Source organism: Chrysochloris asiatica, unplaced genomic scaffold, assembly GCF_000296735.1.
Source record: "Chrysochloris asiatica unplaced genomic scaffold, ChrAsi1.0 scaffold00146, whole genome shotgun sequence".
Classification (NCBI taxonomy): Eukaryota; Metazoa; Chordata; class Mammalia; order Afrosoricida; family Chrysochloridae; genus Chrysochloris; species Chrysochloris asiatica.
Window position 1 is genome coordinate 8,420,593 of NW_006408664.1, and position 19,859 is coordinate 8,440,451.

Sequence of the window (19,859 nt, forward strand, 5' to 3'; positions counted from 1 at the left end):
TGCTGTGCATGGGGTTGCTATGAGTCAGTTCCGACTTGATGGCACCTTACAACAACAAAAACAAAGCCCTGTTATTCCAAGGTTGTGCATACATTGTCATTTACCTCTGTCCCATCTAGCCCATGCAAACCTGCCCAACAGTTCTCCTGTCCGCCTTGTTCTTCTTTTTTTCTCCCTCTTCTTGTATATTGCCAGTCCCCCCTCCCCTCACCCCGGCACCCAGGCTCTCCTATGTCTACTCCCTACCCTGTGCTCTTTCTTCGCCTCCATCCCTCTCCTCCTCTCATCCCATACATTCAGGTGTTCAGCAATTATGTATAGAGATTTGTTTTTCTCTATACATACACCTTTTGGATGGCTTCTTTTTCTCAGTCCTTTACAATAATGGTCTTATGCAATATTTCTCCTTTTGTGATTGACTAATTTCACTCAGCATAATGTCCTCAAGGTTCATCCATGTTATGCGATGGCTTGCAGCTTCCATGTTGTTCTTCAATGTAGCATAGTATTCCATTGTGTGCATGTAGCACAGTTTGTTTATCTAGTCTTCAATTGATGGGCATTTTGGTTGTCTCCATTTTTTTGCTATTGTAAATAGTGCTGCTGTGAACATTGGTGTGCATATATCTACTTGTGTTATGGCTCATCTTTCTTGTGGGTAAATACCAAGTAGAGGAATTGCTGCGTCATAAGGTATTTCTATTTCCAACCTTCTGAGGAAGCGCCATATTGCTTTGAAAGTGCTTGGACGACTTTGCAATCCCACCAACAATGTAGGAGGGTCCCAGTCTTTCCATATCCTTACCAGCATTTGTTGTCCTCTATTTTTTTGGTCTTTGCTGTTATTGCTGGTGTGAGATAATATCTCATTGTTGTTTTGATTTGCATTTCTCTGATGGCTAGTCATCATGAACATTTCTTCATGTATTTGTTGGCTGCCCAGATCTCCTCCTTGGTAAAGTGTTTGTTCATGTCCTGTACCCAATTTTTTTTTATTTGGTTATTTGTCTTTTTCTTGTAGAGGTGTTGTAGGTTCCTATATATTTTAGAAATGACTCCCTTATCTGATGTGTTGTTGCAAAAGATTTTTTCCTATTCTGTGGGTTCCCTTTCACTCTTTTGGTGAAATCTTTTGATACACATAAGTTTTTAATTTTTAGTATTTCCCACTCATCTATTTTGTCTACTCTTGTTGTGTACTTTTCAAAATGTTTGGTAGTCTGTATATGCCTTGAATTAGCGCCCTCACATTTGTCCCTATTTTTTCATTGATGACCTTAATAATTTTGGGATTCACATTTAGATCTTTAATCTATGCTGAGTTCGTTTTTGTATAGGGTGTGAGGTAAAGGTCTTGTTTCATTCTTTTGTATATTGCTTTCCAGTTCTGCCAGCACTATTTGTTAAAGAGACTATCTCCTCCCCATGCAATATGCTGAGGCACTTTGTCGAAAATCATTTGGCTGTATGTGGATGGGTTAATTCCTGGATTCTCAATTCTGTTCCATTGATCAATGTATCTTTCATTGTACCAGTACCAGGCTGTTTTGACCACTGTGGCTATGTAGTAAGTTTTGAAATTGGGGACTGAGAGACCTCAAACCTTTTTCTTCTTCTTAAGCAGTGTTTTGCTTATCCTGGGTCTCTTTCCTTGCCATATGAAGTTAGTAATTGTCTTTTCCATCTCTTTGAAGAATGTAGTTGGGATCTGGATTGGGATTGCATTATAGGTGCAAATTGCTTTGGGCTGTACTGACATTTTCACAATGTTGTGTCTTTCTATCCAGCAACATGGAATCTTCTTCCACTTTTGTAGATCTCTTTTGATTTCTTATAGTACTGTTTTGTAGTTTTCTTTGTGTAAATCTTTTGTTTCTATGGTTACATTTATTCCTAGATATTTCATCCTTTGGGTGGCTACTGTAAATGGTATTGCTTGCCAAATGTCCTTTTCAGTGATATCATTGTTGCTATAGAGAAATCCAGCTGATTTTTATATGTTGATCTTATATTCTGCCACTTTGCTGAATCTTCCAGTAAGGTCTAGTAGTTTTTTTTTTTTACTAAGTTTTTGGGGTTTTCTATGTATAGGACCATATCATCTGCAAATAGAGAGAGTTTTACTTACTCTTTGCCAATTTGAATGTCTTTAATTTCTCTATCTTGCCGTATAGCTCTGGCTAAAACTTCCAGCACAATATTAAATAGGAGTTGTGACAAGGGCATCCTTGTCTGAATCCTGTTCGCAGAGGGAAGGCCAGTTTCTCTCCATTGAGAGTGGTGTAGGCTGTTGGTTTTGTATATATGTTTTTGATTATGTTGAGGAATTTCCCTTCAATTCCTATTTTGTTGAGTGTTTTTATTAGGAATGAATGTTGAAATTTTTCAAATGCCTTTTCTGCATCAATTGATATGATCATGTGGTTCTTTTCCTTTTTCTTATTTATATGGTGGTTTACCTTGATTGTTTTTCTAATGTTGAGCCATCCTTGCATTCCTTTTATGAAAACGACTTGGTCATGATGTATTTATTTTTTTGATGTGCTGTTGGATTCTGTTGGCTAGGATTTTGTTGAGAAAGTTTGTGTCTATGTTCATGAGCGATATTGGTCTATAGTTTTCTTTTTTAGTGATATCCTTGCCTGGTTTGGGTATGAGGGTTATGCTTGCTTCATAAAAAGTATTAGGGAGTTTTCCATCCTCTTCTATATTCTGAAATAATTTGAGTAGAATTGGTGACAGTTCTTCCCTGAATGTTTGGTAGAACTCACCTGTGAAGCCATCTGGTCCTGGACTTCTTTTGGTTGGGAGTTTTTTGATGACCTAATCAATTTCTTCTTTTGTTATGGGTTTGTTCAAACTTTCTACTTCATTCTGAGTAAGTTTAGGTAGGTCATGTTTTTCTATAATTATATCTATCTCTTCTAGGTTTTCAAATTTGTTGGAGTACTACTCTTCATAGTATTCTCTTATTATCCTTTTGATTTCATTTGGTTCTGTTTTGACATTGCCCATGTGGTTTTTAATGCATGTTATTTGTTTCTTCTCCCTCTTTTCTTTTGTTAGTTTTGCTAATGGTTTGTCAATTTTATTAATCCTTTCAAAGAACCAGCTTCTTGTACTGTTGATTCTTTCTATAGTTTTTAAAAAAATTTTCCATCTCATTTATTTCTGTTCTTGTTTTTATTATTTCCTTTCTTTTGGTGACTGTAGGTTCTTTCTGCTGGTCTGCTTCCAGATGTTGGAGATGCTGAGTTAATGTGTTAATTTTGGTTCTTTCCTCTTTTTGGACGTGCACATTTATTGCAATAAATTGTCCTCAGCACTGCTTTCACTGTGTCCTAAAGATTTGTTATGTTGTGTTTTCAGTCTCGTTTTTTTCTAGGAACTTTGTGAATTCACGTTTAATTTCTTCTTTTACCCAGTCGCTTTTCAGCAGGGTGTTGTTCAGTTTCCATGTATTCGGCTTTATTTCCATGGTCTTATTGTTGGATTTTAGTTTTATAGCATTGTGGTCTGAGAAGATGCTCTGTAGAATTTTGATGTTTGTAAATTTATGGAGGCTTGCTTTGTGACCTAGCACATGATCAATTCTGGAAAATATTCCATGCACTCTGGAGAAGAATGTATATTGTGCTGTTGTTGGATTGAATGCTCTATATACATCTAGGATGTCAAGTTGGTTGATTGTGTTGTTTAGTTCCTTTGTAACTTAGTCGAGTTTCTTTCTGGTTGTTCTGTCCCTTTCCAAAAGTGGCGTGTTAAAATCTTCCACTGTAATTGTAGATTTATCTATTCCTTTCTTCAATTCTAATAAGGTTTGCTTCATGTATCTTGGTGCTCTTTCATTGGGAGTGTAGATATTTATTATGGTTATTTCGTCTTGCTCAGTTGACCCTTTGATCATGAGATAGTGTCCTTCTTTGTCTCCTATGCTGGTTTTTATCTTAAAGTTTACTTTGTCAGAGATTAGTATTGCCACTTCTGCTTGTTTATTGTTGCAGTTAACTTGGTGAATTTTTTCCATCCTTTAACTTTTAGTCTGTTTTTGTCTTCGTGCATAAGGTGTGTCTCTTGAAGGCAGCATATTTGAAGGGTGTTGTTTTCTTATCCATTTTGCCACTCTCTGTCTCTTCACTGGTGCATTCAATCCATTGACATTCAATTTAATTATCAATAAGCATGTGTTAATTGCTGCCATTATGTTACTTTTTTGTAGTGCTGTTCGTTCTTTTGTTCTGCATGCCTTCTTGTGTTGGGTTTGTGGTTTTTGTGCTATTTCTTGTTGGTTTGATCTTAGTTTTCATGTTTGCTTGTTCTTCTTGGAAGTTCATTTTCATGGTAAATTGTGAAGTATTAACTTTCTTTGGGGTTACCTTATACTAACTTTTCTCTCCCTTTAAGAGAACCCATTGTATTCTGTAATCTACCTGGGATCTTCACCACCTGGATGTCTGTTGCTACGTTTGTCCCTTTTTGACATTGATTTTTGGTTGACCTCTCAGGTCCCTTGAATCCATTGTTATAGTCTTGTTCTGTTCTGGACTCTGTTATCAATTGACTGAGTTCTAGGTGGTGTTGCCACACCTGTTAATCTCTGGTTGTTGTCAGTTCTTGTTGGTTTTTAGTTCATAAAACTCCCTTTAAGATATTTTGAAGTGCTTGGTTGGTTTTGATAAAATCTCTCAGATTCTGTTTATCATCGAATTTCTTGATCACCCCATCATATTTGATTGATATTTTGCTGGATAAATGATTCTTGGTTGGCAGTTATTTTCTTGAAGGATTTTGTATATGTCTCCCCATTGCCTTCTTGCCTGCATGGTTTGTTCTGAATAGTCAGAGTTTAGTTTGATTTGCTTGCCTTTATAAGTGACATTTCTCTTCTCCCTGGCCGCTTTGAGTATTGTCTCCTTGTCATTGATTTTGGAGATCTTGATTATTATATGTCTTGGTGACTTTCTTTTGTGGTCTATTCTTCCTGGGGTACATTTGGCTTCTTGAATGTTTTATCTTCTTTTCTTTCAAGATGTTAGGGAAATTTTCGTCCAGAAGCTCTTCAACTTTCTCCTCTGTGGACTTCTCTGATTCTTCCTATTCTGGAATGCCAATAATTCTTAAGTTGTTCCTCTTCATGCTATCCAGCATGAATTGTAGACTCTCATCAGATTTTTTTATCCTTTTTCCAGCTTGCTCTTCTATTTTAGCAGTATTGAGAGATTTGTCTTCCAGTTCTCTAATTCTGGCTTCCATCTCTTCTATTCTTCTCCTTTCCCCTTTCAGTATATTGTCCATTTCTAATATCTTATTATTAATCATCTGGACATCTTTTTGTAGGTTTTGAATCCAATGCTGTTTCAATCTTATTTGACTGCTCTTGTAGTACTTTCCTGACTTCTTCCTTGTTTTCCTCCATCCCTTTTTGGAGCATTCGAATTTGTGTCCATATCATTCTTCTGAATTCTTTCTCAGGCATATCCAAAACCTTCTCTTCCTCTTCTAGAAAGCCCTTTTCTGTCTGCAGCTCATTTGTCTCAGCTGCTATTTTCTGTTTTTGGACGAGTTTTGAGATCGTTTGTTGTTTCTTGTTCGTCATTTCCAATAGTTATATGTTTTTGTTGTTTTTAATGCTTAAGTGTATGTTTGTTGGTGATTGTTATTAGGCTTACTGGGTGCCTCCTTGTGAATATGATCAGGAGATAGGCCTCCCTTTTTGCATGTAATGCTTATCAGGTGTTGTTGGCTCTTGTCCCAGTGGTGGAATATTATGGGGTATACTTATAGCTTGGCTATATGGACACAATTGCTGTCCCTTCTTGGGTAACATAGGGAGAAAAAGCTCCTGCCTCCAAAAAAGATGTGTGATCAAAAGGACCAAAAGCAGAAGTAATATAAATGCAGAGACAAATACCACCACTTTGGAACAGAAATAAAGCTGTGGTTGACTGTCCAATACTACATGGGCAGTGTTTGTGCAAGATTGAAGCTTTCAGCAGTAGGTGAGGGTGTCCGCTTGCTCAGGCCCCTCCTCTAGTCACTACAGTGGAGGTGTGCAGGTAGATATTGAGAAGTTAATGGGAGAAGGATTGTTCACTATTTTTGTCTCTGAAGGTCAGTTAGGTGTCTGCATGTGCACAGCGCAATTCTCGAGATGGTTGAGTCTTTTTATGGTGGGGTTTTACAGATTGTATTATAAGGGTCTTGAACACGAAGCTCAGGTAGCATAGCAGCCACAAACTGCAAGCTCAGCAGCTCGAAACCACCAGCCACTGCGAGGGAGAAAGGCGAGGTGCTCTGCTCCCGCAAAGACCCACAGTCCCAGAAACCCTGCACAGGGTCGCCTGCAGTTGAAACTGACTCCAAGGCGCATAACCACCAAGGGTCTAGCACAAATCAAATCAATCTTAGGGCTGTGTCTCCACGAGTGACGTCATTAGTGGCCACCAATCTCTTTCTGTATGGTGGAGAAACAGCGGGGTCAGGGTTGTTTTTTGTGGGTGCACATCCACCCACCTGATGGCATCCTGGCTGAGCAAAGAAGACACCACAGGGAGGATGCGGGAGAAATGTGTAGAGTCTCCCACACCTCTTTTTGAAAGTGTCTCTGTGCCACTTTTATAGCCAGTTCACCGAGTGGGACTGGCTATAGCCCCACCCTCTGAACTCTGCTAGGGCGGGGTGGTCACAGAGGGAGTCCCATCTCCCAATTAGTAACTACCAGCATTTTCCTTAATATAGTGATTTTTTTTTCAATTGCGGGTGTGGGAAACTGACATCCTAGACCTTATGGTAGATCTGGAGCTCTGGAGTTGTTCTGTGCGCACTTCCTGCATGAGATCTCAGTCCCTCTTGCATGGAGATTTCCTTACCTGACTTTCTCCACTGCTCCTGACACCAGAAGTCTATGTTGTTGATATTTTGCAATGAAAAAGTCATCAGTCTTACAAAATTCTATCCTGTGATTTCCAGCATGATTTCTATCACCAAGGCCACATTTTCAAACTACTGATCCTCCCTCTCTATTTCCAACTTTTGCATTTCAATCATCAGTAATTATCAATGCATCTTGATTTCATATTTGATCAGTTTCCTACTGAAGAAGTTGCTAGAAGTCTTCAATTTCACCATCACTGGCTTTAGTGGTTGGTACATAAATTTGAATAATAGTAATATTAACTGGTCTTCTTAGTTGTTGTTGTTAAGTGCCATCTAGTTGGTTCCGACCCATAGTGACCCTGTACAGGGTTTCCAAGGGTGTAAATCTTTACGGGAGTAGAAAGCCTCATCTTTCTCCCGCGGAGCAGCTGGTAGTTTCGAACCGCTGACCTTAAGGTTCGCAGCCCGATTCGTAACCACTACACTACCTAGTAGGTATATGCATATTATCCTATCACAGATAACATTATTCTTTAAGACAGATCTTGAAATGCTCTTTTCAACAATGAATGTGATGCCATTCCTCTTCAATTTGTCGTTCCTCACATAGTAAACCATGATTGTTTGATTCAGAATAGCCAATGCCAGTCCATTTCAGCTTGCTGATACCTAAGATATCAATCTTTATGTGTTTCATTATGTTTTTGATGATTTCCAGTTTTCCTAGATTCATACTCCTATGCTCCATGTTTCTATTATTAATGGACACAGTGGCAGCAGAAATGGGCTAAAGTGTGAAAATAATTGTGAGCATAACTCAGGACAAGGCACTGTTTGATTCTCTTGTGCACTATGACCTGGAATTGACTTGATGGCACCTAACAATAATAACATTATTAGTGAATGTTTGCAGCTGTTTTTTCTTATTTTAATTTTACCCCATCACCAAATGTAGGTGCCAAAAGCTTTGCTCCATTCTTGTTATTAAAGTCCTCTCTACTCTGAGGAGGTAGCTCTTCTTCAGTTGCATTTTGAGTGTCTTCCAACCTAGGGACTCATCATCGGGCATTAAGGCAGACAGTGTTCTGCTGCTGTTCATAAAGTGCCTAGCCATTCAAATGTGGTCTGCCTCTCTTTCTTCCTAGTCTGTCTTAGTCTCGAAGCTCTGCTGAATACTGTACACCATGAGTGACCCTGATGGTGTTTAAAATATGGGTGGCATAGCTTCCATCTTCACAACAACACACAAACTACTACTCTACAACAAACTGACAGATGAGTGGATTTTAGTTAATAAACTGTGGACTTAGGTTAATAATAATGTAATAGTCTCAGTTCATAAATTATACCAAATACACCACATAAATGCAAGGGAATATATGGAAATTCTACTTTCTGCACAACTTTTCTGTAAACTTAAAACTGCTCAATAAAATAATATGTATACAAATATAATACAAACATTTTATGACTGTAGATATGATGCAACTAACAAAATTAAGATGGGAATGGGGGGAAGTGGAATGTAAGAATAGGGAGTTTGTTGTTGTTGCTTCTGTGAAGCACAGAATCAAAGAATATTGTTTAGAGCTGAAAAATTATATTAATCAGTTTATTTAATAAAACAATGGTAAATGCTAAGAAGTAAATTGGATAAAATGAAATGCTATGGAAATGAAGAAAAGAAGAGGAAATCCGCCAAATTTATCATTGCTTATGAGCCCTGGTATGGTGCTGTAGAATAAGCACTGGACTTGTAACTTCTCGGTTGGCAGTTCAAATCCAACAACTGCTCTCAGAAATCCTATGCAGGATCACTGTGAATCAGTACTGACACTGCGGCACACAACAACATGTTGTTGTTAAGTGCTGTCATGTCAGTTCTAGCTCCTAGCAACCCTATATAGGGTTTCCAAGGAGCAGCTGGTGATAGGTTTGAACCACCAACCTTGTGGTTAGCAGTCCAGTGCTGATCTTACAGTGCCACACCAGGACTCCAAATAGAACAACAACATGATAGAGAATTAATAGATACTCTAAGGAAATAGAAGTCTAGGGTTTCTAGACAAAGTTATGATTGTAAAGATAATCAGTAGATCAAAATGCATGCCTTCCAAAGTCTCAGAAATATGGAGATGTTTTTAACTTAACCTATTAAAAATGAGAATAATATAAGATTAATAACTAAGACATCAATAAATGTGAAAGGGTTTTACCCAGTTAATAAAAGAAAAAAGGTCAGATTATAAAGCCAAACTCAACTTTATTCTCTATGTGTGAAACATTCTAAAACATAGTGATTCATATTTCATTAGGTATACATTTTTTAACTGGGGGAAGAGATATATAAGAAATAAACGAAGTGTTTCTCTCTGTAGCAGGAATGTAAAAACTGAAAACAAACAAAATAGTCATTTGTCTTTTCATGCACCTTGATCGAGTTTTTTTGTTTGTTTTTTTTAATGAATTAATTCCTGTCCAGCAGTCTTACTGGGCATTATTAACCATGAAAATTTTGTCTAAGCAATTTCCTAGTTTTTTTTTAGCTAATGTTAAAAATGAAAGAAGACTTTTAAGTTTACTCTTCAGTTTCTTTTAAGTTTTTCTTGAGGGCTCAGGAAAATTCTATTCATTTGTTATATACAATTACATTAATGAAATTATGTTGTATTGAATAGAAAATTGTGCAAAGAGCATATACTCAAAGTGAGATTGATAGGCATAATACCACCACTAGGCCCAGATTTTCATTAATGCCATGATGATATTCCACTAAGCACAGATAAATTAATTTAGAAAATTTCCACTAAGTAACAACATTTTTTTTAAATTCACAGCAAGTTGGTATTGATAAAGGTGACATCCCTGACCTCACACAGGTAAGTTATTTTCTCAGCAGAAGATTTGGTGTGCATGAAATTATTGTTCTGTATTTCCTATCAATAATCATATGTAGGATGTAGTTGCATGAGCATTCAGTTCATTTTGAATTTAGACAAACTAGCTTTCTTGGAAATTATTATACCTTATTTATTTTTTTATAGCTGTTGATAATGTTTCTGGAGATAATAAGATGTTCCCTGCCTTTATATCATAATTTCTGCTTCAGAGATAATGGAATTTACTTATTGAATGCATCTTTTCATACTTAAAGTTGAATCAAAAGAAAGTTTTGAATAATCTTAATAAGAGTGCTTTATTTAAGAGGGGCTTTCAAAAAGTTTGTGGGAAAATGAGATGAAAAGATAATGGAATTTTTCCACAAACTTTTGAAGCCTCTCATATGAAAAGTGACTATTCATAGGCATGATAATCAGAACATTTCTATATGTCTGTCTGCCTACTTTTCAACATGACCAGGAGGTGTGTGACTGGGGGGAACTCTGATGTCATAGTTCTACTGCACGTATTCTTGTCTCCTCTACAATGTAGAGAATTTCCACATGTAAAAGATCCTCTTCTTAAAACTTAGCAGTGATATGTGATTTTTCTGGGGACCTTCTAATAAGCAAAACTAATATTAAGGACCTTGCTGTCAATTCCTTTCTGTGTCTCGAGGTTACCATATATGGCTCCCAAGATGTAGAATCAAGGTCATTCATAGGCACAGAATGATTGTATGATCTTTTTCACAAGAACTGTTATTTAGTTTATTCAAGTCAGTCTGATATGTAAACATGTACTTAATTGGAGTCAGTCAGGTATTGGGAGACAGCATAGATATGCTGATTTTCTAATAATAAATATATGAATCTTTTGTCATTGTAAATAAAATGAGCCATTATAATAAAACTACATAATGCAAAATTACCTAGTTATTAATATCAAACTTTGCATAATCATTTTTTATAAAACCATATGTTTATTTAAAATAATGTTGAACCTTAAGTATCTATGAAAAAGAGAAACCCAAGGAAATTATTTTTATTAAAATTCTATTAAATACTAAGACTAGTCCACCAATAAATTCACAGAACACTTTGAGAATATGATGATATTTATATTTCACTTTGAAAGTTAGGATATAGTGCCTTCTAGTAGACAGAATGTTGCCTACTTGGAGGAGGTAGTGTACTTTGACCACTTACTTGAATTAGATGTGTCTAGGTATAGCTAAAATTAATAGTGAATAAAGTACCATTGTAAATACTTATTATATATGGATTTTTGTGAACTTTGTAGCACTGTCATAAAAAAAAAACAAGCAAAATTAATGTGTTTTTATTTTAAATCACTTAAGAATTAGGCTGCTAATCTCACGGTCAGTAGTTCGAAACTACCAGCTGTTCCGTGGGAAAAAGATGAGGCTTTCTGCTCCTGTAAAGATTTTCAGCCTCAGAAACCCTATACAGGGTCGCTGTGAGTCGGAACTGACTTCACGGCACACAACAACAACAACAATAACAATTATAATAAAGTTTATATTGCATTTTTATAAAACAAAACACATAAGTAGCACATATTAACCTAAAATATACTGCTATTAAGTTAACTCCATGAATAACTTTTAGAAATGGCAAATTAGTTGTATTTCAACTCAATATATGGCCCTCATTGTGGATCAAAAGAAACATGGGATGGATTTTTAGAGTTCTGGTAGTGTAGTGGTTACAAGTTAAGCTGCTAACCTCAAGGTCAGCAGTTTGAAACTAAGAATGATTCCTTGGAACAAAGATGAGGCTTTCTGCTCCAGTAAAGAGTTACCGAATTGTTATTTGGAACCAATTCAATGGCACACTACTGCCATCACTATTTACCACCAATAGGGAAAAAGTAGGTCCTCATTTGTCTCTGTTTGGGCAGAGTTCGCATGAAGATAGGAAAGGTTAAAATAGCTTTTTTGTTTTTAGAAGAAGAAAATCGTGGCACAGCATTGAAAAAAGGTCCACATATTTGGGTTTAATATTTAAGGTATTTAGTAGTATAGTAGATTATAAACTGGGCTGCTAACCACAAAGTCATCAGTTCCAATCTACCAGCTGTTCCTAGACAGAAAAATGAGGCTTTCTGCTGCTGTAAAAAGATTTATAGGCTCGGAAACTCTATTCAGGGTCACCATATGTCAGAGCCTACTCCAAAGCATACAACCACCACCACCTTTTTTCTCAATTAGTTTGGAGAAATAAGATTTTATTTAATGATGTAATGCATGTGTTTTCATAGTTTAGGGAGCAGAGATGCATCCCTCTAAGAAGATAAAATCTTGCCCTTTGTCTAGTAGAATCTTTGCCATGGTAAAGATTCATAAAAATCTGGTAGCATTCTATGCTCTGCTCTTGTTATGACCATAAAAGATAAATTTATTATAACAGCATTTACATTTAAGTTATATCCTCACAAGAAAAGTCCATTTAGTTAAACGCTTCAGTGTGTATTTAAATCTCTATACAAGAGTATTATGTTCTTCTTAAATTTCTTGATAAGTAACCTAATGGTGTCTTCTGTTGCGATTGATATATAGAACCCCTTTCAGAGGTCTGATGGAAGTCTCTAACTGAACTAAGAATTTAGGTCCACTATGAAACTTTGATCAGGTCTGAACTGGATTGTGAGCTATTCTGAGATTAGTTCTTTAGATTGGGATTTGTCTGAAGAAGAATCAGAACAACTGGGTTGTGTGGACTCAGTGTAGCTACTCTGATCATTGATTTCTGCTCTCTGGCAGTCTTCACTCTGAATCCAGCTGTGGCAATGAACAAAAATCCCTGTTGAGAGAGTGTTAAATAAAGAAGAGATGGACATCAGAAGGGCTGTCTATTGATTAGGAATAGGATTTTTATAACTATAAAGAATTAATTTCCTCTTACAGCATACATTTAAGGAGCTCTGGTAGTATAGTGATTACAAGTCGTGCTTCTAATCTCATGGTCAGCAGTTTGAAACTACCAGATGAAGCTTTCTGCTCCTAGAAAGATTTATAGCCTTGGAAACCCTTAACAGGGTGACTGTCAGTTGGAATCAACTCCACGGCTCATAACCACTACCACCACTGCAGCATCCATTTAATGATTATATTTTAGGTCAAGAATGCATAGCAAACACCAAAGTGATGACAGGCTACCCTTTGTTTCTGTGTATTATAACTGCATTTAAATGAGTCGTGAATATCCATGAAATTGTTTTTAAACTTTTGAAAGTATTGTTCTGGATAAGAAGTGAATATGAATATTTCAGATAAATAGTCTTTTGGTCAGTGCTTTTTTTCCATTTGTTCTTAATGCTTTAGAATTTAAAGCATCTGAAATTTAGATCGATGCTTACCTTTCTCCTGGGCTCACAATCAGCTATGAATTTATTCCAAGAAACTGATTTTTAAAATACTGATTGCCTGCTTAGTGTGTATATATTCCAAATTGTAAATATTTCCATTTATGAAAAATATCTTAGGTTTTGATGTCAGGAATTCTTGTTGATCTGAAAACTGCTGGTAAAGAAAAGTCTCCTTTTAAAGACAATATCATCAATAACTCGTTAACCCTGATATTATACTGCTATTGTCTCTTAGCTCTCACAGGTTGACTCTCCTTTGGATTGGTATTTCCATCTGCTTGGTCTACTGACTTTGACACTTTTGTAAATGAGCAACTACAAATTCTACTAATTATGTTTTGTAATCTTAAGTTCCTTTTACAACAGTAGAGGCATTCTCAAAGTTTTATCTCTTACGGAGTTCAAAGACAGATTTCATATATTGTCTACTACATGCCAAGAATGTGCTCAGTGCAATAGATATTGCAAATAAGACCAGTATTCTTGCACTTCTGGACATTACTATCAAAGTTCTATTTTCCATTCCAACAAATGTTTAAGAAACATTTCTTCTAGAGATCATATCTCCATTTAAAAAGTGTAAATGAGGAAGCACTTTTAAATCTCTGACATAAAATGTTACGAACTTATACAACTACATTATGATATATAGCTAAATAAATCCCCTTAAAAAGTTAAATGTCCATTTTATAGTCTTGAGGTCCTTGGCCTCTTTTTTATGATCACTTTCAACTATTGTGAATTTTGTTACTATTTGTTTTTTGTTTGTTTATATTCTCACTTAAGAAAACATTTTAAAAATTCACACATATTAGGAGTAAAACGCAAACTACCAGTTTGGGTTTTGTTTTTTGTTTTTTGTTTTTCTTGTTTCTTCAGCTAATTAAGAAACTTTATAGGAGAAAATACTACATCCTTTTTTTGTTATCCATGTTTACTTTATCTATTTTGTGATCATAAATATCATGTTTTTTCCTCAAGTTTTTTTAAATCTAGGTTTAACAAGGAATCACATTTCTTTTAAAATATATTTAACATTCAGGAGACCATTGTATTCTAGCCAGATAAAGGTTCTGTGACTTTGCATATTTTTTCCTTATTGTGATCCCAGCAAAAGTTTTTATTTTAATTTGAAATATTTAAATCATGTTTTAAGTTTTAAATTTAAAAAATTAAATTTAAAATTTAAAAAAAATTATATTCACAGCCCTTCCAGTTTTCATGATAATCTTAAAGCTATCAGGTATGAATACACTTAAAAATTTTGAAGCCATTTATGTTTTTCCCTTTTAAGTTTACAAACTGCATTCTATTTATTCAATGAATGCGAATCCTATCTGCTTCATAGAGCAAAATTAACGTTATTTCTCTTTTAAAATCATGTTTTAAAACTTAGGTGCATTTTCTTGGGGTTTACTGGAATTTACAGTCTTTATTACCAGAGTCCTGGTGTGGTATTACAGGATAAGCTCTGAATACTAAATGGTTCAAACCTACCAGCCACTCCTTGGAAACCCTATCTATACAGGGTCTCTTTGAGTCAGAACCGACTTGACAGCATACAACAACAATTCAACAGAATTGTCTTCTAAAATTCTAGTTTCTATAAATTTTTTAATTTATTGTTTTTTTGAAGGCCATTGCCCTTTTACTCTATAGTCCAGAATTTTTCATGTATAGTTAGTTGTCTCTTTCTACCATAACATCAGCACTTTGATAAAGTTAATATTTTGCCTTGCTTAGTAATTTACAAGGAGCCCAGGTGACACTGTAGTATAAGCATTGGATTGCTAACTGCAAGGTTGGCAGTTCAAACCCACCAGCTGCTCTGTGGAAAAAAAATGAGTCTTTTTGAACCTGTTAAAATTTACACCCTCAGATAGGGTCGCTATGAGTTGGAATCAGCTCAGTGGCAGTAATTTACTTTTTTTTTTTTTTTAACAACCATATAATTGTTAAGACTTTACAATCTATTAGTTAAAATGAATATGAAATAGTGTTTTATCCTAATGTGTTATTAGTTAAATGTACAATGTAAAATGCATAGTTATGAACTCTCCTGAATTCTGTAAGCTACTTCAGCAAGTTAATATAGTTAAATTCTTTTAAAATTGATTTCACAGTAATTAAAGAACAATTACAGCATTTAATATGCAATGTAGTAATATAAATCTGTGAATGCCTGTGCTGCTGTTAAGGCTTAGTTTAGGTTGAAATTATTTGAGAAAGATTAAATTAATGATGAGGAATAGATTGGGTGAAATATTTATATGGATCTGTTATTTCTACTTCCAATACACAGTAAAATGTCATCACTTTATATTACCTGCAATGTTATTTAGAAATAAACATTTAGGTGCATTTTATTAAAAGATATTAAATCTTCTAATACACAGTACTTGTTATAGCATTAATGTTATTTGGCTAAAGTGACTTTACTATCTATATAAATTGCATAGCTTAATAAGAAGAATATAAAGTGATTGTCATCTACCATTAAAATTTCATTTCTTTCCCCACAATTTTCATTTACCTGATTTAAAAAATATATAACAGCAATTTTTCTTAGTATTTCAATCAAACACAAATAAGTGAAACTACTGATTTAAAATATTCTGTAAATTTGTATTTGGGCACTTACATTGTTTTCTTGAATACAAATACCTATTCCTTTTTCATTGTGGTCTTATGGAAAGGTATTGGTGCATATAAGTAACATCTCAGTAAAATTCTATCCAGTGTAATCTCTACACTGAAACTCCACTGTACTGCTATTTGTTATGCAATAGAATTAAGCATATTTAAAATAAATCTTTTGGGAATTCAATGGAATTTAGATATTTAAATTATTGAAAACCCATAATGAAATTGTCTCATATTCTCATATAAATGTTGCAATCAGCCAAGGACCTCCACCATTTAAAGTTACAGTGATGTTCCAGTGTATTTACTTTGAAGGAAAACAATGTAGACATTTATTTTTACTTTCTTATTGTAGGCTCCCAGCAGTCTTATGGAGACCCTTGAACAGCATCTAAATACATTAGAAGGAAAGAAACCTGGAAACAAGTATGCATTAGTTATATATTTTAAATAAGATGAAAAATACTGTAGTTGTTCTTTATAAAAATGAAATTTACCATGGTACAATTAATACTACTACAGTTTTAGGGTATTCCTCATTGTAATTCTTCTGGGTTGCCTTAGTACCCATGTCCTTCCTATTTACCTATGACAGTGTGCCCTCATATGCAGGCTGTCTACTACAGGCTAATACAGCAAATTAATAGTTTGTACCTGTGTTAACTGAACATGATGATTTATATGTTTGCCCTTAGAAGGACTCACAATATGTAGAAAAAGAGTTGTCCATGTTTAAAAATCAAAGCTGTTATTGTTGGGAATGACTAAACAGAAGTACAACTTCACCTGGCAGCCTGGAACACTGTTATGTTGCCAGCCCCATTATGAAGAAAGCAAGCTGTCAAGTATAGCTTTCCGGACTCTACTGTCTCCTCACTGGAACTATTGGATATAACATGTTGCTACTAAATTATGCAGGGATATTTTTATAAATTATAATAGCAATCATGCAGGACAGAAGTGTAATTTTACTAGATTTAGGCACAGTTTGGTTTTTGTTTTAACTATGTTTTCTCATAGCATGCAGAAAACTCCAAGGCTCCATTTTATTTATTTCTTCAGCAGATGTCAAATTTACCTGTTTGCAAGCTCCCCTCCCTTTCATTTTTTATGCCTTATTCTGACTCTAATTCGGTCAGTTTGGGATGCCTGCCCTCCGTATCTCTGCCCTCCTGGTAGGGATGTCTTCAGTCGTGCTTTCATATAAAACCTTCCTTGATCATTTACTATCTTGTATTGTAGCTGCTCCCCTTGTCAATAACATGATTCATCTATCAAATAGATTTGTGATTCTAAAGGTCAGGGACTATTTTATATGATATAATGGGACTGCTAACCTCACAGTGGTTTGAGCCCACTAGCCACTCTGTGGGAGAAAGATGAGGATTTCTTCTCCCATAAAGATTTACAGCCTTGGAAACTCTACACATTATGAGTTGGAACTGACTGGACTACACTTAACAATAGCATATTCACCTGAACAGCTAATGTAGTCTCTTGACAGAGAGTCAAAGCTTGAACTATGTCTTTGTTGGTGATGCCAGCTTTATGTTTATTACATTAGGTTGACAACAGGACTCAATAGAGACAACTTTTAAGTAGGTCATTGCAGGGCTGTAGGTTTATCGTGAACTTTTCCTATGATTCAGCTATCAAAATATTACTCCTTTCTGGCTTTCCCCTCTCTGATCATTCTTTCAGAATCCAGACTCATGTTTTGATATTACATTTTGTGGTTATTTCATTAGCTATGGGTGCTCCCTTATCTTTTCTAATTTAGAATAGAAATTAATTTATGCTTTAACTTTTCGATGATGAATAACAGTGTAGGAGTCTTTTAGCAATGATGGCAAAGCTGTCTGGAATGATGGCTGTCAGAGGCTCTATCACAGTGATTACTATAATTCAGAGTTTGCCTTCAGCTTCAGTGTAGCTGTGGATGATCAGACTTTTAGACTAGAGTGATGTCAACTCAAAAAGAGCTAAGAGAACATGAACTCACAGTAGAAGATGTGCACTTCCAGTTACTGAAATAGGAGTGTTGACTGGTTCCTTTCCCCTGTGTTAGGGTATCTGAAAAACCAAATGAATTGCTTATGATTTAGCAAAAGGAAGCCTAGAAACCTGTAGCAGAGGACCTCTTTAGTTAAGGAAATTTGTATATCCCCTAGAGTTAACAGTCCTCCCTTGCACAGTGCTAGATGCATACTGCAAGTAGGCTTCTCTGTACTTTTTTCCCTTCAGAGTCCTCCTTCGTCCTGTATAAATCTATACTTTTTCTAGTTAAATATGCTAGTCAGTTAGAGTGGGCTAACTTCAAATCTGGTTTCCCTGTATGGCTGAAAAGACTAGTATATTTGGATGTTGAGAGGTTAGACTTCACTCAAAGGCACCTTGGAAGACAAGCCTGGCACTCTATTTCTGAAAACGCAGCCACTGAAATCCACCCTGAGTTGGAATTGACTTGAGATCAGCTGATTAGCTTCAAATCTAAATGCTCCTCCTTGTGGCTTCTGCAAAATGTATTCAGGAGAATCTAGTTCTAGGTATTTAGTTGTCTTTTATAAAAGTGAAATAAAAACGTAATAATTTCCTGTTTTGAATTACCTTTTGCTTGGCATAATTTTGTCTCCTTTAAAATCATTTTATGCTTGCCATTTCTTTTCTGAATTGGCTGAGAACACATTGAACTTGTCTTCTGCTTATTCCCCATTTTTTAAATAAATAAGATATAGTAGTTAACTATTTTCTTCTTTGTATGTTTGTGCTTACCTGGGAACTTAAGTGAAGGGTGAGTACTATATTGAGTGAATTTTTGCATTTGGTCATTACTAAAATGCAAAAACACTCTTAAGATTCCACATTTGGTGTTTAAAACATTTGAAACTGATTTCTGTCCATTTTACACACCTGTGTTTTTCATTATGATGCTTTTTGCCCCTTGTCACCCAAAGGGACTGACATAAATGGTTTTACTTTCTTCTGGTCTTCTTGGATCAAAATTAATTTTGCTTACATTTTATAAAGAAAAGACGTTTTACTTGTTTAGTATGGAAAAGATTTTCCCTTAGCAGAAATGGCAAAATACTTTTTTTTTAATTTTTTAAAGAAAATTGATTATGTTTTGTTCTATTATCTTTCACTAGTTGAATGGAGCTGTTCTGACTTCTGAGTTAAATAAGACCATTTAATAAAACATTCAGATGTCTGCTATCATGAATATGTATGCACTTTATATTTAATGTCTATGTCCATTAAGATCTATTTTGAAAATGTATGTAATTCTTTTTGATATACCTTTGTATATTGTTTCTTTTATCATTCCACAGAACCAAAGACATACATTGATTTTTGCAATTAAAGTACCTGGAAGGCATAGATAGATTTTTCACATCTATCTTTTCTTTTTCTGACTAGCACTTATACGTGAAACTATACAGGCATTATTGTTGTTGTGAATAGAATAAGAAATAACAAAATTACTTCTTTTGGCAGCTTACTATTAACATCTTGGAAGGAAACTTTAGCATTTGTTGTGTTCATAATAAAGATCTATGGATTCATTTGTAGCATTTTACAGAATTTTGAATAGATTGCTATATGGGTCATTCATTCTCTTTTGAAATTATATTAGTACCTGACTTTTTAGCAAGAAGTATAGTTGTGTACTAGATGACTCTGCATTAAATTATTAAAATAAGTATTGGTCTTTATAAATTTAAGTGTGTGTGTGTGTAAGGAGTCCTAGTGGTACAACAGTTAAGCACTCACTTGACTGCTAACTGAAAGATTGACAGTTCAAACACACCCAGTTGCTCTGTGGGAGAAAGACTTGATAATCTGCTCCCATAAAGATTACATCTTAGAAAACCCCACAGGGCAGTTATACTATGTCACAGGGGTTGTTATGAGTTGAAATTGACTCAATAGCATCTAACAACAATATGTATATGTATGTGCTTCATAGCATTTTCCTCTATAAAGGGAGAATGACCAATGGAGTGTAAAATCAACTGCAGAGTATAGAAAAGAAATAGTGCATGTGATTTGTCTAAGAGAAGAACAAATGT

The 19,859-nt window shown here is 35.1% G+C and overlaps 1 protein-coding gene across 5 annotated transcripts in view; it reads left to right on the top strand.

Moving 5' to 3' along the window:
- Positions 1 to 19,859, top strand: part of SNAP91 (synaptosomal-associated protein, 91kDa) — a 214,858-nt gene that overhangs the window by 110,512 nt on the left and 84,487 nt on the right. For 3 of the 5 annotated variants that reach the window (XM_006870651.1, XM_006870650.1, XM_006870653.1), the window contains 3 exons: positions 9,714 to 9,755; positions 16,145 to 16,215; positions 18,575 to 18,580. In XM_006870651.1, coding sequence (XP_006870713.1) covers positions 9,714 to 9,755; positions 16,145 to 16,215; positions 18,575 to 18,580 — 119 coding nt within the window. The remainder of the gene's footprint in view (positions 1 to 9,713; positions 9,756 to 16,144; positions 16,216 to 18,574; positions 18,581 to 19,859) is intronic. The other 2 variants (XM_006870652.1, XM_006870654.1) reach the window with 2 other exon arrangements.